General features: G+C 40.9%; 1 protein-coding gene across 9 annotated transcripts in view; it reads left to right on the forward strand.

Moving 5' to 3' along the window:
- Nucleotides 1–26,404, forward strand: part of TAOK1 (TAO kinase 1) — a 167,668-nt gene that overhangs the window by 68,968 nt on the left and 72,296 nt on the right. For all 9 annotated transcript variants that reach the window (XR_013406260.1, XR_013406259.1, XR_013406261.1 and 6 more), the window contains one exon: nt 20,215–20,286. Coding sequence is in view for 4 of the 9 variants with exons in the window: in XM_077970702.1 (XP_077826828.1) it covers nt 20,215–20,286 (72 nt within the window). In the remaining 5 variants the exon portion in view is untranslated. The remainder of the gene's footprint in view (nt 1–20,214; nt 20,287–26,404) is intronic.

Raw genomic sequence — 26,404 nt, forward strand, 5'->3', positions numbered from 1 at the left:
GGCCAGGCTTGGTGGCTCATGCCTGTAATCCTAGCACTTTGCAAGGCAAGGTTGAGTGGATCCCTTGAGCCCAGGAGTTCGAGACCACCCTGGGCAACATGGTGAAACCCTGCCTCTACAAAAAATACAAAACTTAGCCAGGTGTGGTGGTGCACACCTGTAGTTCCAGGTACTCAGGAGGCTGAGGCCGGAAAATCACCTGAGCCCAAGAGGCAGAGGTTGCAGTGAACCGAGATTGTACCACTGCATTCCAGCCTGGGTTACAGAGCCAGATCCTGTTGCAAAAATAAACAAACAAATGCATAAATAAATAGAAAGAAAGAATAAGAAAAAAAATTATTTTGCTTTAACTTATGTGTTACTTTTTTAGAATTCTTAGCACACCTTTTTTATGAGTCTCATGGCTTGCATTGCTATAGAGTTAAATACTGCAAAACATAAACTTTGACTGATTTCTACTTCCATAAAGTCCCATTCAGAGTCAATCTTAGTCTTGTGGAGGTCTAGGATTATTATTTGACAGATATACCAAAGTCTGTTTCTTTTATATGCATTTGTGTGTGTGCATGTGAGTTAAAAAAAATTATCAAATTTGCTATTTTAATTATCTTTTAACATTTGCACAAACATTACCACCATCTACTTCTAAAACATTTTCATCACCCGAAATAGAAACTCTGTATCCATTAACAGTAACGCCTATTTCACCCTCCACCCAGCCCCTGGTACCTGTAATCTCCCTTCATCTCAATGAATTTGCTTAGATATTTCTAGATATTCATAGAAATGGAGCCAAACAATATTTATTCTTTTGATTTCTAGCTTATATTATTTAACTGATTGTTTTTGAGCTTCATCCATATTGCATTATGTGTGAGAACTTCATTCTTCTTTATAGCTGATAATATGCCATTGTATGTATAAACCATAATTTGTTTATGCATCTGTTGATGAACATGTGGGTTGTTTATACTTCTGACTAGTGTGAATGATGCTGCCATGAACATTGATGTGTATCTTCAGTCCCTGTTCTCAATTTTGAGTATGTACCTAGGAGTGGATTTGCGGGTTCCTACAGTATTCTGTGTGTGTTTGTGGAACTGCCAAACTGCACCACAGCAGTTGCACCATTTCCATTCCCACCAGCAATGTATGAGTGTTCCAATTTCTTTACGTCCTCAACAGTGCCTTTTGTTTTCCATTATTTTTATTATAACCATCCTACTAGATGTTAAGTGATATCTCATTGTGGTTTTGGTTTATATTTCCCTAATGACTGATGATGTTGAGCATCTTTTCCAGTGCCATTTGTAGATCTTCTTTGGAGAAACGTGTATTCCTTTTCCCATTTTTATATTTGGGCTGTCTCTTTCTTGTTGAACTGTAGGGGTTCTTTGTTTGTTTGTTTGTTTTGAAAAGGAGTTTTGTTTTTCTTGCCCAGGCCAGAGTGCGGTGGCGCAATCTCGGCTCACTGCAACCTCCGCCTCCCAGGTTCAAGCGATTCTCCTGCCTCAACCTCCCAAGTAGCTGGGATTACAGGCACCCACCACCATGCCCGGCTAATTTTTGTATTTTTAATAGAGACAAGATTTCACCATGTTGGCCAGGCTGGTCTCAAACTCCTAACCTCAGGTGATCCACCCGCCTTGGCATCCTAAAGTATTGGGATTATAGGCATGAACCACCATGCCCAGCCAGGGGTTTTTAGTGTATTCAGGATATAAAATCTTTATCAGATATATGATTTGCTAGTATTTTCTCCCATTCTGTAGTTTATTTTTTTTACTTTCTTGATAATTGTCTTTTGATACACAAGAGTTTTAAATTTTGATGAAGTCCAATTTTTTTGTTGTTCCTTATGCTTTTGGTGTCATGTTTAAAAATATATTGCCAAATTCAAGGTCATGAAGATTTATTCTTATGTTTTCTATGAAGAGTTTTATGGTTTTAGTTCTTTTTTTTTTTTGAGGCAGAGTCTCGCTCTGTTGCCCAGGCTGGAGTGCAGTGGTGCGATCTCGGCTCACTGCAAGCTCCACCTCCCGGGTTCACACCATTCTCCTGCCTCAGCCTCCCCCAGTAGCTGGGACTACAGGCTCCTGCCACCAGGCCCAGCTAATTTTTTGTATTTTTAGTAGAGACGGGGTTTCACCGTGTTAGCCAGGATGGTCTTGATCTCCTGACCTTGTGATCCACCCGCCTCGGCCTCCCAAAGTGCTAGGATTACAGGCGTGAACCACCTTGCTTGGCCAGTTTTACCTCTTATATTTAGGTCATTTATCTATTTTGAGTAATTTTCTTTTTTTAATAAGGCAGAGTCTTACTCTGTCGCCCAGGCTGGAGTACAGTGGCGCAGACTTGGCTCACTGCAACCTCCACCTCCCGGGTTCAAGCAATTCTTATGTCTTAGCCACCCAATTAGCTGGGACTAGAGGCACATGCCCCTAACCCCTGGCTAATTTTTGCATTTTAGTAGAGACGGAGTTTTGCCATGTTGGCCAGGCTGGTCTCAAACTCCTGACCTCAAGTGATCCTCTTGCCTTTGCCTCCCGAAGTGCTGGGATTACAGGTGTGAGCCACCACACCTGACCTATTTTGAGGTAGATTTTTGTTTTTGTTTTTTTGAGACGTAGTGTTGCTCTGTTGCCCAGGCTGGAGTGCAGTGGTACGTTCTCGGCTCACTGCAACCTCCACCTCCCGGGTTCAAGCAATTATCCTGCCTCAGCCTCTTGAGTAGCTGGGATTACAGGTGCACGCCACCACACCCAGCTATATTTTGAGTTAGTTTTTATATATGATGTGAGGTAGAGGTCTAACTTCATTCACTTTGGGTTTTTTTGTTTTTGTTTGTTTGTTTTTTTGAGACAGGGTCTGTCACTCTGTTGCCCAGGCTGGAGTGCAGCAGAGTCATTATGGCCCACTACGTCCTCAACCTCCCTGGGCTCAGGTGTTCCTCCCACCTCAGCCTCCAGAATAGCTGGGACCACAAGTGTACACCACCAGGTCCAGCTAAGTTTTTTGCTTTTTTTTTTTTTTGGAAATGGGGTTTTGCTATGTTGCCCAGGCTGGTGTTGAACTCCTGGGCACAAGCAGTCCACCCACCTTGGCCTCTCAAAAGTGCTGGGATTATAGGTGTGAGCCACCACACCTGGCCCCAACTTCATTCTTTTGTGTGTGTAAATCCAGTTTTCCCAGTATATCTGTTAAAGAGACTGTTATTTCCCCCATTGAATTATCTTGGCATCCTTGTCAAATCAATTGATCATATTTCGTACATTAATTTCTGATCTCTTAATTCTGTTCCACTTATCTATATGTCTTATCTTTCTGTCACTACCACACCATTTTGATGACTGCAGCTTTGTGGTAAGCTTGAGATCAAGAGGTTTTATTCCTCCAACTTTGTTATTCTTCTTAAGGTTTGTTTTAGAGCTCCTTGAAATTTCATATGAATTTGAGGATTGGCTTTTTCTTTTTTTCTTATTACCACTTTCCCGTTGACATGGCTTTTTTATTTTTGCAAAAAAAGACTTAGAATTTTGATAGGGATTGAGTTGACTCTATAGATCACTTTTTGTAGATCTATAGATTACTTATCATAATAATATTAAGTCTTCTAATCCATGAACATAGAACGTCTTTCTAATCTAAATTAAAGATATTCTATTTATATCTTTAATTTCTTTGAGCATTATTTTGCATTTAGTTGTAAATGTTTCACCTCTATGCAACTTATTCTTAGGTTTTTTTTTTTTTTTTTGAGACAGAGTCTCACTCTGTCGCCCAGGTTAGAGTGCAGTGGCACGATCTCAACTCACTGCAACCTCTGCCTCCCGGGTTCAAAACAATTCTCCTGCCTCAGCCTCTGAAGTAGCTGGGACTACAGGTGCATGCCAGCACGCCCAGCTAATTTTTTGTATTTTTAGCAGAGATGGGGTTTCACTGTGTTAGCCAGGATGGTGTTTTTTGTTTTTTGTTTTTTTTTTTGAGACAGAGTCTTGCTTTGTTACCCAGGCTGGAGTACAGTGGTACGATCTTCACTGCAACCTTTGCCTCCCAGGTGATTCTCCTGCCTCAGGCTCATAAGTAGCTGGGATTACAGGCACACACCACCACACTCGGCTAATTTTTGTATTTTTAGTAGAGATGGGGTTTCACCACGTTGGCCCGGCTGGTCTCAAATTCCTGACCTCAAGAGATCCGCCCAAGTGATCTGCCTGCCTCAGCCTCCCAAAATGCTGGGATTACAGGTGTGAGCCACTGCACTTGGTTATTCCTGGGTATTTTATTCTTTTAGATGCTAGTGTAAGTGGAATTACTTTCTTAATTCTGTTTGAAATTGTTCATTGCTGATGTATGGAAACGTAGCTGTTTTTTGTATCTTCATCTTGTACCCTACAACTCTGCTGAGTTTGTATGTTCTAGTATCTTTCTGTTGAACTCTTTGAAATTTCTACATACAGTATTATATCATTTGCAAATGGAGATGGTTTTACTTCTTTCTTTGCAACTTAAATGCCTTTCATTTTTCCTGTCTTAATACCCCGGGCTAGAACTTTCAGTACAGTGTTGAACAGCCATGGTGAAAGTGAGCATGTTGTCTTGTTCCTGATGTTAGTGAGAAAGTCTTTTTAGCCTTTTACTATGAGTATGGTGTTAGTACTGGGTTTTTAATAAATAACCCTTTATCATGTTGAAGAAGTTCCTTTTATTCCTATTTTTTTGAGTGTTTTTTTTTTTTTTTTTTTTTTTTGAGACGGAGTCTCACTCTGTTGCCCAGGCTGGAGTGCAGTGGCCGGATCTCAGCTCACTGCAAGCTCCGCCTCCCGGGTTGATGCCATTCTCCTGCCTCAGCCTCCTGAGTAGCTGGGACTACAGGCGCCCGCCACCACGCCCGGCTAGTTTTTTTGTATTTTTTTAGTAGAGATGGGGTTCCACCATGTTAGCCAGGATGGTCTCAATCTCCTGACCCCGTGATCCGCCCGTCTCGGCCTCCCAAAGTGCTGGGATTACAGGCTTGAGCCACCGTGCCCGGCCTTTTTGAGTGTTTTTATCATGAAAGCGTTGGATTCTGTCAAATGCCTTTTCTGCATCAAGCTGGGTCATGTGTTTTTTTTTTTTTTCTTCATGTTATTAATGTGATATATCAAATTGATAGATTTTGTTAGGTTAAATCACCCTTACATGTCTGGGATAAATCAAACTTCATCGCGGTTTGTAATTCTTTTAATATGTTCTAGGTTTCCGTTTGCTAGTATGGTGTTGGGAATTTTTCATTCCACATTTGTAAGAGATGCTGGTCTGTAGTTTTCTTGTGATGTCTTTATCTAGTGTTGGCACCAGGGTAATACTGCCTTCATAGGGTGAGTTAGGAAGTGTTCCCCTCTTTTCTATTTTTTGTTAGAGTTTTTTAAAGATTGGTGTTAGTCTTCTTTAAATGTTTGGTAGGGCCGGGTGTGGCGGCTCATGCCTGTAATCCCAGCACTTTGGGAGGCCAAGGCAGGCAGATCACCTGAGGTCAGGAGTTCGAGAACAGCCTGGCCAACATGTCGAAACCCCATCTCTACTAAAAATACAAAAATAAGCTGAGTGTGGTGGCGCATGCCTGTAGTCCCAGCTACTTGGGGGACTGAGGCGTGTGAATCGCTTGAACCCGTCCGTGAGGTGGAGGTTGCAGTGAGCCAAGATCATGCCACTGCACTCCAGCCTGGGGGATAGAGCGAGACTCTGTCTCAAAAAAAAAAAAAAAAAAAAAAGAATGTTTGGTAGAATTTACTAGGGAAGTCATTTGGTTCTGAACTTTTCTTTCTTGGGAGGTTTTTGATTACAGATTCAATCTCTTGTGATAGGTCTGTTGAGATTTTCTATTTTCTTGGGTTAGTTTAGTTTGTAAGTTTCTAGGAATTTGTCTGTTACAGGTTGAGCATCCCAAATCTGAAAATTCAGTGCTCATTCGAGCATTTCAGATTTTGGATTTTCATACTGGAGATACCCAGCCAGTAAGTATAATGTAAATATTCCAAAATATGAAAAAATTTGAAATCTGAAACACTTCCAGTCCCAAGCATTTTGCATAAGGTATACTCAACCTGTAATATTCTTATTTATAGAGACTATATCTCATATATAGTTCTATTTCTATAACGTTCCCCCATTCTTTTCTTCTCTCTTTTTTTTCTTTTTGTTTTATTTTATTTTAGTTTTTTTTTTGAGACAGAGTCTCACTCTGTTGCCCGGGCTGCAGTGCAGTGGCATGATCTTGGCTCACTGCAACCTCTGCCTTCCAGGTTCAAGCAACTCTCCCACCTCAGCCTCCCAAGTAGCTGGGAATATACAGGTGCATGCCACCACACCTGGCTAATTTTTGTATTTTTTGGTTGAGTTGGGGTTTCACCATGTTGGCCAGGCTGGTCTTGAACTCCTGACCTCAAGTGATCCGCCCACCTCAGCCTCCCAAAGTGCTGGGATTACAGGTGTGAGCCACTGCACCTGGCCCCACATTCTTTTCTGATTTACTTACTTGCATCTTCTCTTTAATTCTGTTTGGAGATTTTCAGTAAAAGACTCTTAGTAAAAACTTACCATGTTCATGTAAAGGTAACATACCAACTTTAAAAACAAAAGCATTGGTCCGCGCGGTGGCTCACGCCTGTAATCCCAGCACTTTGGGAAGCCGAGGCAGGTGGATTACGAGGTCAGGAGATTGAGACCATCCTGGCTAACACGGTGAAACCCTGTCTCTACTAAAAATACAAAAAATTAGCCGGGCACGGTGGTGGGCGCCTGTAGTACCAGCTACTCTGGAGGCCGAGGCAGGAGAAGTGCGTGAACCTTGGAGGCTGAGCTTGCAGTGAGCCGAGATCGCGCCACTGCACTCCAGTCTGGGTGACAGATCAAGACTCCGCCTCAAAAAAAAAAAAAAAAAAAAAAAGCATTAAAGGAAAGAAACCATTAATTGTAATTATTTTCCCTTCAGGTAACCACTGATAATATTTTATTTTCTTTTTTTTACTTTTTTTTTTTTTTTTTTCTTTTTGAGGTGGAGTCTGTCTCTCGTGCCTAGGCTGGAGTGCAGTGGCGTGATCTCAGCTCACTGCAACTTCTGCCTCCCAGGTTCAAGTGATCCTCGTGCCTCAGCCCCCCAAGTAGCTGGGATTACATGTGTGTGCCACCATGCCTGGCTGATTTTTATATTTTTAGTGGAGACGGGGTTTCATCATGTTGCCCAGACTGGTCTTGAACTTCTGACCTCAGGTGATCCAGCCGCCTTGGCCTCCCAAAGTGCTGGGATTACAGGCATGCGCCACTGCGCCTGGCCTCACTTTAAATCTTTTCAGCTTTTAACATAATATGTGTATATCTCCTGTCATCCTAGTTTGACCAGGACGCTCCCAGTTTATCAGTGAAAGTCTTATGTCCTAGAAACACCTTAGTCCAGGGCAACCTGAGATGTTTGGTCATCCTATATGTATCTATAACACATAATGTTTAATGTGTATTCTGTCATTCACTATGTATTTTCTAAAACAGAAGCAAACAATATTGTTACGTATTTTGCTGTATTGCCCATTTTTTTCTATGTAATCATATATGTATTTGATATACCATAATTTGCTTTTTGTCATTCGATATGATTAGATATTTAGGTCATTCCTCCCCCTGCCTTTTTTTTTTTTGAGGTAGAGTCTCACTCAGTCACCCAGGCTGGAGTGCAGTGGCGCGATCTCGGCTCACTGCAAGCTCCGCCTTCTGGATTCACGCCATTCTCCTGCCTCAGTCTCCCAAGTAGCCCAAGTAGCTGGGACTACAGGCGCCCGCACCACGCCTGGCTAATTTTTTGTATTGTTTTTAGTAGAGACAGGGTTTCACTGTGTTAGCCAGGATGGTCTTGATCTCCTGACTTCGTGATCTGCCCGCCTCGGCCTCCCAAAGAGCTGGGATTACAGGCGTGAGCCACTGTGCCAGACCAGGTCATTCCTCCCCTTTTTTTTTGCTATTAAAAATAATGCTGTGATGAACATCACTATATTTCCCTCTTGTGGACATTTTTGCCACTTTGGAGGGAAAAGGAATAAAAGGAGAGTAAGGCAGTGTGAATAACCTAGAATATAATGAAAAAGGATATTACACAGGAGAGGACTAAAGGGAGCTTTGAACTGTCAGTTATTAAGAGTTACAACACAGTAAGTAAAGCCATATGGTGTTAATGCCCAAATAGGCAAAGAGAAGAGTGAAACCAGAAACAGTAATAGTACAATATATTAATTTAAAAAGCCTTTTTTTGGGAAAATATTTTATTGTGTTTGTCCATTGGGTAGTTTCTTATGCAGGTACACACATACACACATGCACACACACACAGATAACAGTTTCTTTATTTACTTACAGGAATTAGCTCACTTGAAATGTGGAGACCCAGGGAGGAGTAGTGCTGTTTGAGTCCAAAAACCATCTGCTGCCAGAATTTCCTCTCCCTCAGGGGGAGGTCAGTTGGTTTCTTAAGGCTTTCAATTGATTGGATGAGGTCCATCCACATTATGGAGGGCAATCTGCTTTACTTAGAACTTACCGATTTGTTATTTATTTATTTATTGTTAGACAGAGTCTCACTCTGTTGCCCAGGCTGGAGTGCAGTGGTGCAATCTCGGCTTACTGCAGCCTCCACCTCCCGGGTTCAAGCGATTCTCATGCCTCAGCTTCCCAAGTAGCTGGTAGCTGGGATTATAGGCGTGTGCCACCATGACCAGCTAAAATTTTTTTTTTTTTTTTTTGAAACAAAGTGTGGCTCTGTAACCCAGGCTAGAGTGCAATGGCACGATCTCGGCTCACTGCAACCTCCACATCCTGGGTTCAAGTGATTCACCTGCTTCAGCCTCCCGAGTAGCTAGGATTACAGGTACGCGCCACCATGCCTGGCTAATTTTTGTATTTTTAGTAGAAATGGGGTTTCACCATGTTGACCAGGCTGGTCTTGAACTCCTGACCTCAAGTGATCCACCCACCTCGGCCTCCCAAATTCCTGGGATTACAGGTGTGTGCACCTGGCCTGAGTTTACTGATTTAAATGCCATCCAAACAATGCCTTCACAGAAACATATAAATAGTATTTGACTAAAGATCTGGGTAACATGGACTAGCCCAGTTGACAGATAAAATTAACCATAACAAAAGGCCGGGCACGGTGGCTCACGCCTGTAATCCCAGCACTTCGAGAGGTTGAGGCAGGTGGATCACGAGATCAAGAGATCAAGACCATCCTGGCTAACACGATGAAACCCCGTCTCTACTAAAAATACAAAACAAACAAACAAACAAAAAAATTAGCCAGATGTGGTGGTGGGTGCCTGTAGTCCCAGCTACTCAGGAGGCTGAGGCAGGAGAACGGTGTGAACCTGGGAGGTGGAGCTTGCAGTGAGCCGAGATTGCGCCACTGTACTCCAGCCTGGGTGACAGAGTGAGACTCCGTATCAAAAAAAAAAAAAAAATTAACCGTAACAGTGTTGTATGATTACTCCACAGTTTGTTTCTCCATTCTTCTGTTGGCAGAAAGCTCTACTGTTTACAGTTTTTGGCTATTATGAATAAAGTTGCTGTGAACAATTCATGTACAGTTATTTTTTTATGGATGTTTTCATTTCAGTAAATATCAAGGTTGGGGTTGTTGAGTCATTGGGCAAGTTTATGTTAGTTTTATAATCAATTCCCAGATGTTTTCATCAAGAGGTAGAAATTTTACACTCCCATCAGCAGTGTATGAGAATTTGGTTTGCCCTTTATCGTCTCCAGCATTTGGTATTGACAGTCATTTTAATTTGCATTCTGATGGGTGTGTAGTAGTATTTCAATATGGTTTTGTTTTGTTTTGTATTGTTTTTGTTTTGAGACGAAGTCTCGCTCTCTTACCCAGGCTGGAGTGCAATGGCACGATCTTGTCACACTGCAACCTCTGCCTCTGGGTTCAAGCATTACTCCTCTCTCAGCCTCCCCAGTAGCTGGGATTACAGACATGCGCCACCACAGCTGATTAGTTTTTTGTATTTTTATTTTTTGCTTGCTTGTTTTATTTTATTTTATTTTATTTTATTTTATTTTATTTTATTTTATTTTATTTTATTTTTTTGTGAGACAGAGTCTCACTCTGTTGCCCAGGCTGGAATGCAGTATTGCGATCTTGCCCTACTGCAGCCTCCGCCTCCTGGGTTCAAGCAGTTCTCCTGCCTCAGCCTACCAAGTAGGTGGGATTATAGGCATGTGCCACCAAGCCCAGGTAATTTTATTTTATTTTTATTTTTTACTTTTTTTGTATTTTTAGTAGAGATAGGGTTTCACCATGTTGGCCAGGCTGGTCTTGAACTCCTGACCTCAAGAGATCCACCTGCCTTGGCCTCCCAAAGTGCTGAGATTACAGGTGTGAGCCACTGTGCCCAGCCTAATTTTTGTATTTTTAGTAGAGATGGGGTTTCACCATGTTGGCCATTTATTTAAGGAGAATTTGTAGATTCTTGAGCTTCTGCTTTTCAGCTTCCTCTTCTGAGATTGTGCTTTTGTTAGCTTCTAACTCTGGCTTCTGTCTCCTCAGCCTGGCTTTCTTCTTGGACTGTTTCCTTTCACAAATTCAGAGATGAAGCTGGAGTAAATTTGGAGTTCATTTTGCATACTGTTGGTTTTTCAAGGATTGTAGTCTCTAAAGTTATGGCTGCATTTGTTGCTCTTTGGTAATTTTATATAATTGTTTTATATATATTGCCTGCTTTGTCAGCTCACTGCAAACACTGCCTGCTGGATTCAAGTGATTCTCCTACCTCAGCCGAGTAGCTGAGATTACAGGTGCCTGCCCCTATGCCCGGCTATTTTTTTTGTTTTGAGTAGAGATGGGATTTCATCATGTTGGCCGGGCTGGTCTCGAACTCCTGACCTCAAGTGATCCACCTGCCTCCCAGTTACAGGCAGGAGCCACCACACCCGGCCTCATTCTTTTTTTATGGCTGAATAGTACTTTGTATGTATGTACCGCATTTTCTTTAACCATTTGTCTGTTGATGGACACTTAAATTGTTTCCAGCCTTGCCTGTCATGAATAGCGCTGCAATAAACATGAGAGTGCAGATATCTCTTTGATAATACTGATTTCCTTTATGTTGGGCATATACCTAATAGTTGGATTGCTGGATGATATTTGGTAGCTCTATTTCTAGTGTTTTGAAGAACCTCCATCCAAACTCTTTTTCGTAGTGGTTGTGCTAATTTACATTCCCGACAGTGTATGAGGGTTCCCTTTTCTCCACATCCTCACTAGTCATATTATTTGTACTTACCTGGGCTTTTCATATATCCTTCTGTAAAGATGTGTTTTGGAGCAGTTGGTCTTTCGTTGTTATATTGGAAAGTTTTGAATTTCGGCGGGTTTTTGTCAGACCTCTTTAGGCCTGCCTATATGATCTACAAAGTGGGGAAAATAATGTTTCTTACCCTTTTCCTTTCATTAAAAGAGACGTAAGTCCCATCTTGGCAAAATATCAATGATTTAACTTTTTCAAAATAAAACTATAAAATTGCATTATCCCAATTCTAGAACTTTGTCAGTAGTCTTTTTTTTTCTGAGATGGAGTCTTTCTCTGTCACCCAGGCTAGAATGCAGTGGTACAATCTCAGTTCACTGTAACCTCCGCCTCCCAGGTTCAAACAATTCTTCTGGCTCAGGCTCCTGAGTAGCTAGGATTACAAGCATGTGCTAACACACCTAGCTAATTTTTGTATTTTTAGTAGAGACGGGGTTTCACCATGTTGGCCAGGCTGGTCTTGAACTCCTGACCTCATGATCCACCCACCTCGGCCTCCCAAATTGCTGGGATTACAGGCGTGAGCCACTGTGCCTGGCCTGTCAGTAGTCTTTTTTTGACGAGTATGACTGAAGTTGGTATGTCTAGGATCAAGTATATAGTGGGAACTAAAGATGCAATGGGAAAAAAGAAAGATAATCAAGGGCTCTTGAAATACCTACTACATTACTCTAAGAAATATGGGCTTTATTCTGAAGTCTTCAGGGAGCCACTGAAGTACAACAGAAATATTTTATTTCCATTTGTGAAATAAAATTTACTCTTGTATTAATGTAGAGGAAAGGTTGGCATGTATCAGATCGAAGCAGAGAGACTGATTAGGATGCTTTTGTAATAATTTAGGAAAGAAATGTGGAGAGCTTAGTTAATAGCAGTGAGAGTGGAGAGGTGAGTAAACAGTTGAGAGTTAAAGTTTAAATCGGTAGAATGAAGAGCATTTATATTCTGATAAAATAAGGGGTGCATGTGGTAGTGTCTCACTCCTAGAGTAGAATTATTATTATTATTTTTTTTTTCTTTTTTTTTTGAGATGGAGTCTCGCTCTGTTGCCCAGGCTGTAGTGCAGTGGCCAGATCTCAGCTCACTGCAAGCTCCGCCTCCCAGGTTTACGCCATTCTCCTGCCTCAGCCTCCCGAGTAGCTGGGACTACAGGCGCCTGCCACCGCGCCCGGCTAGTTTTTTGTATTTTTTTTTTTTTTAATAGAGACGGGGTTTCACCATGTTAGCCAGGATGGTCTCGATCTCTTGACCTCATGATCCGCCCGTCTTGGCCTCCCAAAGTTCCGGGATTACAGGCTTGAGCCACCGCGCCCGGCCTAGAGTAGAATTATTAAAGAGAGTGAGAGGAAGTGATTCTCTGTTGTTTGCACTTCCTTATGTGATAATTGCTAAGATTCTTCTACCCAAGCTGGATTATTTCAGAGAGCTGTAGTTGAAGGTCTCATAGTCTCAGAAATAAGATTCTAACAGGACAACAAAAACAAATTGTTCTAAGTCAGATATCTGGAGCTGGTTTAGGAGAGACTCGGAAATTAGGCATAATGTGTCATCCTGGATTAGAAAAAAAATTCCTGTAAAGAGCATTACTCAGACGTTGGTGAAATTTGATGCGTATTATGTATGCATCTGGATAATGGTATTATATCAGTGCTGAATTTTCTAAATATGGTAACTGTACTTTGGTTATTCATGAGAATGTTCTTGTTCTTAGGAGATACATGAAGTGTTTTAGGAGTAAGAATCAGAATATCTACTTTCTAATGGCTCTTTAATTATAAAATAATGATAATGGTAACAATATGTATGTTTAGATAGAAAATTTCAAAGGAAATGTGGCAAAATGTTAACCAATAATTTTTCTATAGACAGGGTGAACAAATTACAGCCCTGACACCAAATCCAACCTGTGATGTGTTTTTGTTCAGCTCCTAAACTAAGAACAGTTTTAACATTAAAAAAAGAATGTGCAACATAGATTGTATGTGGCCCACAAAGCCTGAGATTTCTACTACTTGCCCTTTGGAGAAAAACTTTGCTCACTTCTGATCTAGAAGAAGGCATAACAAGGGTTCACTGTGCTGTGCCAACTTTGTCGTATGTTTGACAGATTTGTGTAATGAAATGTAGAGAGGGATTTTTTTTTTTTTTTTAATGCTGATTTAGGAGGCCAGAAAACTCTCCAGTTCAGGTTAGGACTATCCCAGAAACAACTGAATGAAAGCACAGAGTCAAGGTTAATGAACTCAGCAGGTGTTTTCTGTTATGCTTCTTGATGTGTGAGAAACATGAGCATGTAGATGAGGAACATTTGAATGTAGTCCAGAATTGAATCTTTTTGCTATAATTCTATTTCTGGGTCACTAATCTTCATATTTTGTGGTATCAGAGAAACCCATGCACACACTTTTCTGTTGTTACATTTCCTCTCATCCGCACTCCATGACAGGATGAAATGTGCAGTGTTTGTTTATAGACTATCTAAAGGAAGGACCCTGTGGTCAAATTTTTTTAGGTGGCTGAAAATAGCTCTTTAACACACTTCTAAATTTTAATTAATTGGCATTTAGGGATAACCTCAAATTAAAAAATACTCAAATTGAGTCAGCCAGCATGGCTGTTTCATCAGGCAAGCTAATTAAGGGCTGGTATCATAGTGAGTATTTGAAACTAAACCAGAGAGTCAGATGTCCGAAAGGATTACTGTCTCTAGATTACCAGGAAGATAAACATAATCTTTTAGTTTCCAATACCTTAAATAGAACCAATGTGATGTCAGTAGATGGGTCACACAATAAGAAATATAAAAGTCAAAGAGAACACTGGCTTGGGAACCAGGTAGCTTGCTAACAAATATGGTAGACAATGTATGGTCCCAGCGAAATCATTTATTTACTTTCTAACAAAGTAGGTTTTTGTTCCTTTATTGAAATGGGATGTAATATTTACCTGTTGTTTCCTAGCGTAAGATTTTACTAATCTGTTTTCTCTTAGCAGGTTTGCAAGTTTTGTATTTTCAGTGATTACAGTACATTGTTCGGTGGTGTTCACATTAGTCTCATAAGACCATTTATATATAATTAATTGATATAGTGATTTCAGATCATTCTTATGAATTTATTAAAATAGATCCCAAATGAATCTTCACAGACAATTTCCTAGTTTGAAACAAAATTATTTATTGTATGTATTTTCTTTTTCCCACTCTCTCTGACTATTTCTGTTCCCATTTTTTTCTCAACAGTATCTAATTTGTCTTTAGGACTACAACTTATTTTGTTTTTGCTCTTTTTCTCTGTGGAGGTGAGAATAGATGATGTGTAGTATTGTGTTCTTTAGTTACTTACAGTTCATTTGGTTCTGTTCTACACAGTGTTTTATTATGTAAACAAACACTTTTTTTTTTTTGAGACGGAAACTGCTCTGTCGCCCAGGCTGGAGTGCAGTGGCGCGATCTCGGCTCACTGCAAGCTCCGCCCCTCGGGTTCACGCCATTCTCCTGCCTCAGCCTCCCGAGTAGCTGGGACTACAGGCGCCCGCCACCACGCCCCACTAATTTTTTGTATTTTTTTTAGTAGAGACGGGGTTTCACGGTGTTAGCCAGGATGGTCTCGATCTCCTGACCTCGTGATCCGCCCGCCTCGGCCTCCCAAAGTGCTGGGATTATAGGCTTGAGCCACCGCGCCCTGCCATAAACAAACACTTTTGCAAGCTTTCCTACTGTTACCTTACTCTCTACTAGAAGAACATCCCATCTTTTTTACAAGTTCATTTGTTAATATTCTATCATGTCAAGTAAAATGTAGAAAGTATTTACCCCTTTCCATATTCTTTATGCTATTCTTGTCATATGTATTGTATCTGCATATATTATAAACATATAATACAATGCCATAATTTTTGTTTTAGATAATTTTTTGCTTTCTAAATGCAAAAGAATGAAATTGGATTGCTACCTCATACTATATATAAAAATTAACCCAGGCCAGGCATGATGGCTCATGCCTGTAATCCCAGCACTTTGGGAGGCCAAGGCAGGCAGATCACCCAAGATTAGGAGTTCGAGACCAGTCTGGCCAACATGGGGAAACCCTGTCTTTACTAAAAATAAAAAAAATTAGCCGGGCATGGAGGCATGTGCTTGTAATCCCAGCTACTCGGGGGGCTGAGGCAAGAGAATCACTTGAACCTGGGAGGCAGAGGTTGCAGTGAGCCGAGATCATGCCACCACACTCCAGCCTGGATATCAGAGCAAGCCTCCATCTTAAAAAAAAAAAAAAAAAAAAATTTAAAATAGATGAGAGACATAAATTTAACAGTTAAAACTATAATACTCTTAGAAGAAAATGTAGGGATAAATCTGTATAACATTTGTTTTGGCAAAGCCTTCTTAGATGGGACACTAAAAGTATGGACAACAACAGGATAAATTGGACTTCATCAGGATTAAAAACTTTCCTGCTTCAAAACAGTGAAAAGATAACAGGAGAAAATATTTGCAAATGATATATCTGACAAAGGACTTGGGTCTTGAATATATGAAGAACTCTTACAAGTCAATAATAAAAAGACACTCAATTTTAAAAATAGGCAAAGGACCTTGAGTCAAGATTTCTCCAAAGAAAATATACAGATGGCCAAGAAGCACATGAAAAGATCCTCAACCTCATTAGTCATGAATTTTGACATTATGCTAAATGAAAGAAGTCAATTACAAAAGACCACATATATGATTACATTTATATGAAATGTCTAGAATGGCCAAATCTCTAGGGACAGAAAGTAAATTATTGCTTAGGTCTGGGAGGTAGGTAAGGAGACAGGAGACTGATAGCTAAAGAATTTATGGGCCGGATGCAGTGGCTCATGCCTGTAATCCCAGCACTTTGGGAGGCCGAGGCTGGCAGATCACGCGGTCAGGAGATCGAGACCATCCTGGCTAACACAGTGAAACCCTGTCTCTACTTAAAAAAAAAAAAAAAATTAGCCTGGCATGGTGGCATGCACTTGTAGTCCCAGCTCATCAGGAGGCTGAGACAGGAGAATTGCTTGAACCCGAGATGGGGAGGTTGCAGTGACCTGAGATAGTGCTACTGCACTCCAGCCTGGGTGACAGAGCAAGACTGTCTCAAAAAAAAAAAAAAAGAGTTTATGGAGGCTGGGCATGGTTGTTCACACCTGTAATCCTAGCACTTTGGGAGGCCAAGGCGGGAGGATCGCTTGAGCCCAGGAGTTCAAGACCAGTCTGGGCAACATGGCAAAACCTTATCTCTACCAAAAACTATCAAAATTAGCCAGGTGCAGTGGCACATACCTGTAGTCCCAGCTACTCAGGAGGCTGAGGTAAGAGGATTGCTTGAACCCACAAGGTTGAGGTTGTAGTGAGCTATGATCGCACCACTGCACTCCAGCCTGGGTGACAGAGCAGGACCTTATCCCAAAATTAATAATAATAATAATAATAAAGAGTTTATGGGTTTTTCTTTTTTTTCTTTTAAATGGAGAAAAAGATTTTTGTTGTAAAATATATATATAATGTAAAATTTGTCTTTAACTGTTTTAGGATTTCTTTATGAGGAGATAAAAAAATGTCCTGCAGGCCAGGCACAGTGGCTGACGCCTATAATCCCAGCACTTTGGGAGGCCGAGGCGGGCGGATCACAAGATAAGGAGATCGAGACCATCCTGGCTAACACGGTGAAACCCCGTCTCTACTAAAAAAAAACACAAAAAATTAGCCAGGCATGGTGGCGGGCGCCTGTAGTCCCAGCTGCTTGAGGGGCTGAGACAGGAGAATGGTGTGAACCCGGGAGGCGGAGCTTGCAGTGAGCTGAGATCACGCCTCTGCACTCCAGCCTGGGCAACTGAGCGAGACTCCATCTCAAAAAAAAAAAAAGTTCTGCAATTGACCGTTCTAATGGTTGCACGTATCTGTGAATGTACTAAAGACCATTGAATCGTGTACATTAAAATGGGTAAATTGTATGGTATATGAATTATTTCTCAATAAAGCTGTTATATGACCTTTTAGTCCTATTAATCACAATCAGGGGCTCACAGATAGGTGAGTAGAGAACATTTTGGAAAAAGAAATTTATACCTGACGAGACTTATGTGGATAGATCTACTTCATTCTTTACAGTGAGTGGTACAGGTTTCCATTAACCAATCCACCGGCAGTTGAAATTAAAATGTCCTTAGTTCTTCACTGTACTCACGTAGCAGAATACAGATAATAAGCTGTCTTTTTTTTTTTTTTTTTTTTTGAGACGGAGTCTCCCTCTGTTGCTCAGGCTGGAGTGCAGTAGCGCAGTCTCAGCTCACTGCAACCTCCGCCTTCTGGGTTCAAGCGATTCTTGTGCCTCAACCTCCCGAGTAGCTGAGACGACAGACATGTGCCACCATGCCCAGCTAATTTTTGTGTTTTTAATAGAGACGGGGTTTCACCAAGTTGGCCAGGCTGGTCTCAAACTCCTGACCTCAAGTGATCAGCCCACCTCGGCCTCCCATAGTGCTGGGATTATAGGCTTGAGTCACCGCGCCTGGTCTTACTTAAAAAAATTTTTTTTTTTTTGAGATGGACTTTCTCTCTGTCGCCAGGCTGGATTGCAGTGACTGGAGTGCAATGGCATGATCTCGGCTCACTGCAACTTCTGCCTTCTGTGTTCAAGCGATTCTCCTGCCTCAGCCTCCTGAGTAGGATTACAGATGCACGCCACCACACCCGGCTAAGTTTTGTATTTTTAGTAGAGATGGGGTTTCACCATGTTGGTCAGTCTGGTCTCAACTCCTGACCTCGTGATCCGCGCGTCTCGGCCTCCCAGAGTGCTGGGATTACAGGCGTGAGTCACTGCGCCTGGCCCTTATTTAATTTTTTAAAGCAACCTTTATTGAGGTATAATTTTACAGGTGCTATCCTTTTTTAAAAAAAATTTTTTTTGAAGTATAATTTACATACCATAAGTCTACCAGTTTTAAGTGTACATTTCAATTATTTTTGGTAGATACAAGTTTTGTAGCCATCACTACATTCCACTTGTAGAACATTTTGTCTTTGGGAATTCATTAGAGCCTGAATTGAAAACGAGTTCTTGCACAGATGGTTTGAGATGGTTTCTAACCCTTTTACTAAACTCATTTTAAATATTTCACAGCTATTGCCTTGTACCTTCTTAATATTTATTATTATTTTTTTGCATATAGTGAGAGTTTGGCTCTTTTTTAAGAGTTAACTGTCATGTTTCTGTGCCTTTTTTTTTTTTTTCCTTCAGAATTTCCACAACAGTATTAAATACTCATCATGGCAGCACTTTAAGGAGTCTGGTCTTGATCCTGATTAGCAGTTGTTTTCAATAGACATGATATGTTGAAAAATTACCTTGCTAATTTTGTTTTTCTAAGAGTTTGGCCTTCTCTACAATTGAATACATTTAGCATTAGGCCTATCTCACATTTTCAGCTTTTATTGAGAGTTTATATATGTTTTTCCCCTTGACTTTTAAAAGATGTGGTGAATTATGAAATGTTTTTCTAGTTTCAAAATTTTCTGCATTCCTGTGATAGTAATTTGTTTTGTTTTGTTTTTTTGAGACAGAGTTGCTGTCTAGGCTGCAGTGCAGTGGCACAATCACGGCTCACTGCAGTCTCCGCCTGCCAGTTTCAAGTAATTCTCTTGTCTCAGCTTCCCGAGTAGCTGGGATTACAGGTGTGCGCCACCACACCTGGCTGATTTTTATATTTTTAGTAGAGATGGGTTTCCATCATGGGTTTTTACCAGGCTGATCTCAAACTCCTGACCTGAGGTGATCCACCCACTTCACCCTCCCAAAGTGCTGGGATTACAGGTGTGAGCCACCACGCCCAGCCTGTAATAGTATATTTTATCCAAAGGAAAAATCTTTTAATGCCCTGTAAAATTTGGTTTGCTAATTTTAGAGTTTTCCCATCTGTATTTACAAATGAAATTGTTGGTACCTAACTTTCAATTTTGTACTCTTTGTGAGGTTTTAGTTATAGGGTTAAACTGCCTTTGTAAAATTAATGGGATACCTTTTGTATTTTTCTCTTATATATTCTGGAAAGTTCCTCTGGTAGAACTGTTTTTCACTGAAGACTATGTTAAAGGTCATTCATTGGTGTTCTTTCCAATCTGCCATCATTGTTTTACTCATGTTATTGTCGTTAGGTCTGTTTTAGTAATTTGTTCTTTCCTAAAAAGTTGTCTGTTTCATTGAGATTTCAAACTTTATTAGCATAGACTTTTATACACTTGCATTGTATTGTCTGTTTATAGTACTACTCAAATTTCTGTATTTTTCTTCTCAATTAGATTACTCAAAGGCTTATTTATTTTTTTTTTTTTTTGAGATGGAGTCTCACTCTGTCGCCCAGGCTGGAGTGCAGTGGCCGGATCTCAGCTCACTGCAAGCTCCGCCTCCCGGGTTTATGCCATTCTCCTGCCTCAGCCTCCCGAGTAGCTGGGACTACAGGCGCCCGCCACCTCGCCCGGCTAGTTTTTTGTATTTTTTAGTAGAGACGGGGTTTCACCGTGTTAGCCAGGATGGTCTCGATCTCCTGACCTCGTGATCCACCCATCTCGGCCTCCCAAAGTGCTGGGATTACAGGCTTGAGCCACTGCGCCCGGCCTCAAAGGCTTATTTTCTTATTTTTTTACTTTGCTTTATTTTCTTTCTAAAGTACTAGCTCTAGGATAATTTTATAAGTATTGCAGTGTAGTGTTATTTTAAAAATTTTCTTTAAAAGAGGTTTTGATGTCCTTTTTGACATGGTAGTTTACAAATGCTTTTATATTCACAAAGAAATAGTTGCCTAGATTTCACCTGTTAATTTTTACAATGTTTCTTTCTTTGTTCTTCTTTAGGCACGAGATGTGCGTACCAATGAAGTGGTGGCCATCAAGAAAATGTCTTATAGTGGAAAGCAGTCTACTGAGGTAGGTTAAATGTGTACATTCTTGTTTTTTCTTATATTTATCTCAGAATAAATACATACATTCTTTTTTTTAATTTCTTTTTGAGATGGAGTCTCACTCTGTAGCCCAGGCTGGAGTGCAGTGGTGCAGTCTCAGCTCACTGCAAGCTCCACCTTCCGGGTTCACGCCATTCTCTTGCCTCAGCCTCCCGAGTAGCTGGGACTACAGGCGCCTGCCGCCACGCCTGGCTAATTTTTTGTATTATTAGTGTAGTCAGGGTTTCACCGAGTTAGCCAGAATGGTCTTGATCTCCTGACCTCATGATTCACCCGCCTTGGCCTCCCAAAGTGTTGGGATTACAGGCGTGAGCCACCGCGCCCGGCCAATATATACATTCTTATTGATATGTTAGAGGAAGACATAATTTTTAATTGGGAAGGAAGGGTGGGAATTTTTTAAGTGTTAATAGGTGAAGTATGCAAATCTTAAGTGTATATCTCAATGAATTTTTTTTTCCCAAACTGATGTACCCATTTAACTCTAATAGTGCTGAGAGCCATAAACAGAGCATTATTGCTCTCTCCAAAGTCCCCCTACTTGTGCCTTCTGCTTTTAATTTTTTTTTTTTTTTTTTTGAGATAGAGTCTCGCTCTGTCACCTAAGCTGAAATGCAGTGGCATAGTCTTGGCTCACTGTAACCTTCGCCGCCTCTCAGGTTCGAGCAATTCTCCTGGGATTACAGGTGTGTGCCACCACACCTGGCTAATTTTTGTATTTTTAGTAGACACAGTGTATCTCCATGTTGGCCAGGCTGGTCTCAAACTCCTGACTTCAGGTGATCCGCCTGCCTTGGCCTCCCAAAATGCTGGGATTACAGGTGTGAACCACTGTGCTCAGCCTGCTTTCAGTTTTTTTTTGTTTTTTTTTTAAAGAGATGGAGTCTCGCTGCACTGCCCAGGCTGGAGTGCAGTGGTGTGATCTCAGCTCACTGCACCCTCTGCCACCCGGGTTCTAGCAATTCTGCCTCAGCCTCCCGAGTAGCTGGGACTACAGGCACATGCTGCCACGCCCGGCTAATTTTTTATATTTTAGTAGAGACAGGGTTTCACCATGTTGGCCAGACTGGTCTCAAACTCCTGACCTCAGGCAATCTGCCTGCTCCCAGCCTTAATTTTTTAAACTGTTGTTTTAAATATTCTCTGTTTATCTTGGAAGGATTATCAGTTTCTAAAAATTAAAGTAGAATAAGATGTACTTGACAAATTATATTGGATATGACCTTTTTTTTAAATATATTTTTTGAGACGTAGCATCTCTGTGTCCCCCAGGCTGGAGTGCAGTGGTGCCTTCTTGGCTCACTGTAACCTCCACCTCCCAGGTTCAAGTAATTCTGCTGCCTCAGCCTGGATTACAGGCACCTGCCACCATGCCTGGCAAATTTTTTGTATCTTTAGTAGAAGTAGGGTTTCATGACATTGGCCAGGCTGGTCTTGAACTTCTGACCTCAAGCGATCCACCTGCCTTGGCCTCCCAAAATGCTGGGAGCCACCACACCTGGCCTATGATCTTTAAAATTGTTTAAACATTGTTTAATGCCTGTTTTAAACAAACTTTAATCAACATGAATCTATATCTAGTCTGAGAAACAAGCAATGTATAACAATTTGAAAAATTAAAAAATGAAACAATGCTACATTGAATGTACTTTAGTTCACTAATACTCTAATTAGTTCTCTTCAGATTATATTCTACCTAATTTCATAAATTTATGAAATGTAATCTGCTTTTAAAAATCTACAATTCTGCCTGGCACTGTGGCGCACACCTGTAATCCCAGCACTTTGGGAGGCCGAGGTGGGTGGATCATTTTGAGCCCAGGATTTGAGACCACCCTGGGGAACATAGTGAGACACCGCGTCTCAATCAAAAAATGAAATATTTATAAATGAAAAAAGAAAAACTCTAGAATTCTCTTTAATCTTAAATTATTTTTAAATTATTTTTAATTGTGGTAAAATATACAACATAAAATTTGCCATTTTAACTATTTTGGTTTTTTTTTTTTGAGACGGAGTCTCGCTCTGTCGCCCAGGCTGGAGTGCAGTGGCCGGATCTCGGCTCACTGCAAGCTCCGCCTCCCGGGTTTACGCCATTCTCCTGCCTCAGCCTCCCGAGTAGCTGGGACTACAGGCGCCCGCCACCTCGCCTGGCTAATTTTTTGTATTTTTTAGTAGAGACGGGGTTTCACCGTGTTAGCCAGGATGGTCTCGATCTCCTGACCTCGTGATCCGCCCGTCTCGGCCTCCCAAAGTGCTGGGATTACAGGCTTGAGCCACCGCACCCAGCCCATTTTAACTATTTTCAATTCCCCATTTCAGTGGAATTAAGTACATTCACATTGTTGTGCAACCAACCATTATCGCCATGCATCTCTAGAATTCTTTTTATCTTGCAGCATTAAAACTCTGTAGTCATTAAACAGTAATTCCCCAGCCTCTTGCAACCACCAGTTTACTTTCTGTCTCCATAAATTTGACTAGGTACTTAATATAAGTGGAATCATTTGGGATTTGTCTCTTTGTGACTAGCTTGTATCACGTAACCTAATATCCCAAAAGTTCATCCATGTTGTAGTGTATGTCAGAATTTCCTTCCTTTTTAAGTCTGAAAAATATTCCATTGTGTATATGTATGTGTATATATGTGTGTGTGTGTGTATATATATACACATGTATCTGTATCTGTTTCGGAGTCTGATTAGTCATACCTAGAACAAAAATTTTCATTTACCACATCATCTTTTAATATCTAATGTTGGCATCCTTCATGAAAATCTTTTTATGTTGAGGAATACATTTTTTTGAGTTTGCCTTCCAGAGTATTCAAATTTGAAACTTAAAGACCATGGAACAGATTTTCTGGATTTAGCATTTTATAATGTATCTTACACATTTTACACAAAACACTGTGAAACTTTTTTTTTTTTTTTTTTGAGATGGAGTCTTGCTCTGTCGCCCAGGCTGGAGTGCAGTGGCGTAATCTTGGCTCACTGCAAGCTCCGCCTCCCGGGTTCATGTCATTCTCCTGCCTCAGCATCCCGAGTAGCTGGGACTACAGGCACCCGCCACCATGCCCGGCTAATTTTTTTTATTTTTAGTAGAGACGGGGTTTCACCATGTTAGCTAGGATGGTCTTGATCTCCTGACCTCGTGATCCGCCCGCCTCGGCCTCTCAAAGTGCTGGGATTACAGGCGTGAGCCACCGCACCTGGCCCACTGTGAGCATATTTTGCTGTGTTCTGTTAAGGCCTTGTGAAATAATATAGGAGGTATATGATCTTAAATCTAGTATAGAACATCTCTTTAAGTATTCTATTTATATTGCTTTCCTTGCCATTAAGAATATAGCCTAAATCAATGATAAAACTTTAAAAAATTAAAAAGAGCAAAAACAGATTTCTAGTCCTCCTCTCACACCTACTAAATCTGTAGAATTTCTGGGTATGGACCAAAGGATCTGTATTTTTAGAGTTCTCGGGTTGCTTCTTAAGAGTAACTGTGTTTAGGATGTGGCCTGAGTAGTTAAGGTTGTCATGAAGTAGCTTAAGACCAAAGGTTTATCTGTATTTCCTGATAGGTATTAGTAAACTATGTAGGAAAAGATTTTTGTACTGCTTGGTTTTTTTCTGTGAACTTTTCTATATAATAGCTAATTATTCACTAGCATTTTAGAGTCTGCATTTAGGAACTTGAATCTCAGAGGAATTAGTTCATTTGAGTTAAAAACAAAAAGAAACTCTAACATTTGGTAATAAAAATAAGCCAAAAACACAACTGGTGAACTTCATGGTATATAAATTATGTATCAATAAAACTGTATGAAAAAAAGAAAGGTTGAACTTTTGAAGAAAAATCACTGAATATGGTATATAGTTATCAACATGATTGGTGTATGATTGTAAAATTTTAATAAGAGTCATTAATGATAAATTTTATCAAACTCAAATTTATCTTACCTACCTTTAGTGAAATAATTTTGTAAATTATGTAATTGAGTTGTAAACTATAAGCATGCCTTGGAGATATTGTGGGTTTTGTTCTCAACCACTACGATAAAGCAAATATCATAAAGCAAGCCATATGAACTTTTTGGTGCCTAGTGCATATGAAAATTATGTCTAGGCCTGGTGCAGTAGCTCACTCCTGTAATCCCAGTACTTTGGAAGGCCAAGGCAGGCGGATCACTTGAGGTCAGGAGTTTAAGACCAGCCTGGCCAACATGGTGGAAAATCCTGTCTCTACTAAAAATACAAAAATTAGCCAGGCGTGGTTGCATGTGCCTGTAATTCCGAGGTACTTGGGAGGCTGAGGCAGGAGAATCACTTGAACCCAGGAGGCAGAGGCACGAGAATCACATGAAGCCAGGAGGCGAAGGCTGTAGTGAGTCAAGATTGTGCCGCTGCACTCCAGCCTGGACAGCAACATGAGACTCCATCTAAATATATATATATATCTCCATGCTATACTGTAGTCCATTAAGTGTGCAGTAACATTTTGTCTAAAAAAGACAATGTACATACCTTAATTTTAAAATATTTTCTTTCTTTTTTTTTGAGATGGAGTCTCACTCTGTCACCAGGCTGGAGTGCAGTGGTGCAGTCTCAGCTCACTGCAACCTCCGCCTCCCGGGTTCAAGTGATTCTCCTGCCTCAGCTTCCCGAGTAGCTGGGACTACAGATGCCTGCCACCACACCCGGCCTAAAATATTTTATTTCTAAAAAGATGCTAATGATCATTTGAGCCTTCAGCATGTCATAGTATTTTTGCTGCTCGAGGATCTTCTATGTTGATGGCTTCTGACTGATCAGGGTAGTGGTTGCTGAAGGTTAAGGTGGTTGTGGCAATTTCTTAAAATCTGATAACAGTGAAGTTTGCCCCATCAGTTTTCTCTTTCACAAAATATTTCTTTGTAGAATGCAATGATGTTTGACAGCATTTTACCACAATAAAACTTTCGAAATTGGAGTCAATCCTCTGTAACTCTATTACTGCTTTATCAACTAAGTTTATGTAATATTCAGAAATTACTTTCTTTGCCCATCTATTACAAGCAGTTTCTCATCCATTCAGGTTTTATCATGAAATTGCAGGAGTTTAGTCACATCTTCAGGCTCCATGGCAATTCCAGTTTTCCTGCCGTTTCCACCACATCTGCAATTACTTCCTCCACTGAAATCTTGAACCCCTCAAAGTCATTCATGAGGGTTGGAATGCACTTATTCCAGACTCCTGATAATGTTGCTAATTTGCACTGCCATCAGTCGGAAATGTTCTTAATGGCATCTATAATGAATTATTTCCAGAAGGTACTCAGTTTACTTTGCCACTGTCCATCAGACATATTGCTGTCTACGGCAGCTATAGCCTTTTTGTTTTGTTTTGTTTTTTTGTTTTTTTGTTTTGAGATGGAGTTCACTCTTGTCGCCCAGGATGGAGTGCAATGGCATGATCTCGGCTCACTGCAGTCTCCACCTCCTGGTTCAAGCGATTTTCCTGCCTCAGCCTCTTGAGTAACTGAGATTATAGGCCTGCGTCCCCATGCCTGACTGATTTTTGTATTATTAGTAGAGACAGGGTTTTGCTGTGTTGGCTAGGCTGGTCTCGAACTCCTGACCTCAGGTGATCCACTTGCCTTGGCCTCCCAAAGTGTTGGGATTACAGGCGTGAACCACCATGCCCGGCTGCTACAGCCTTTCTTTTCTTTTCTTTTTTTCTTTTTTCTTTTTTTTTTTTTTTGAGGTGGAGTTTCGCTCTTGTTGCCCAATGGCATGGTCTCAGCTCACCACAACCTCCGCCCCCTGGATTCAAGCGATTCTCCTGCCTCAGCCTCCCAAGTAGCTGGGATTACAGTCATATACCACCACGCCCGGCTCATTTTGTATTTTTTTAGTAGAGACTGGGTTTCTCCATGTCGGTCAGGCTTGTCCTGAACTCCCGACCTCAGGTGATCCGCCTGCCTTGGCCTCCCAAAGTGCTGGGATTACAGGAGTGAGCCACCGTGCCCAGCCAGCCTTTCTTAAATAATAAGGCTTGGAACTCGAAATTATTCCTTGATCCGTGGGCTACAGAATGGATGGTGT

The sequence above is a fragment of the Macaca mulatta genome, chromosome 16, assembly GCF_049350105.2.
Source record: "Macaca mulatta isolate MMU2019108-1 chromosome 16, T2T-MMU8v2.0, whole genome shotgun sequence".
Lineage (NCBI taxonomy): Eukaryota > Metazoa > Chordata > Mammalia > Primates > Cercopithecidae > Macaca > Macaca mulatta.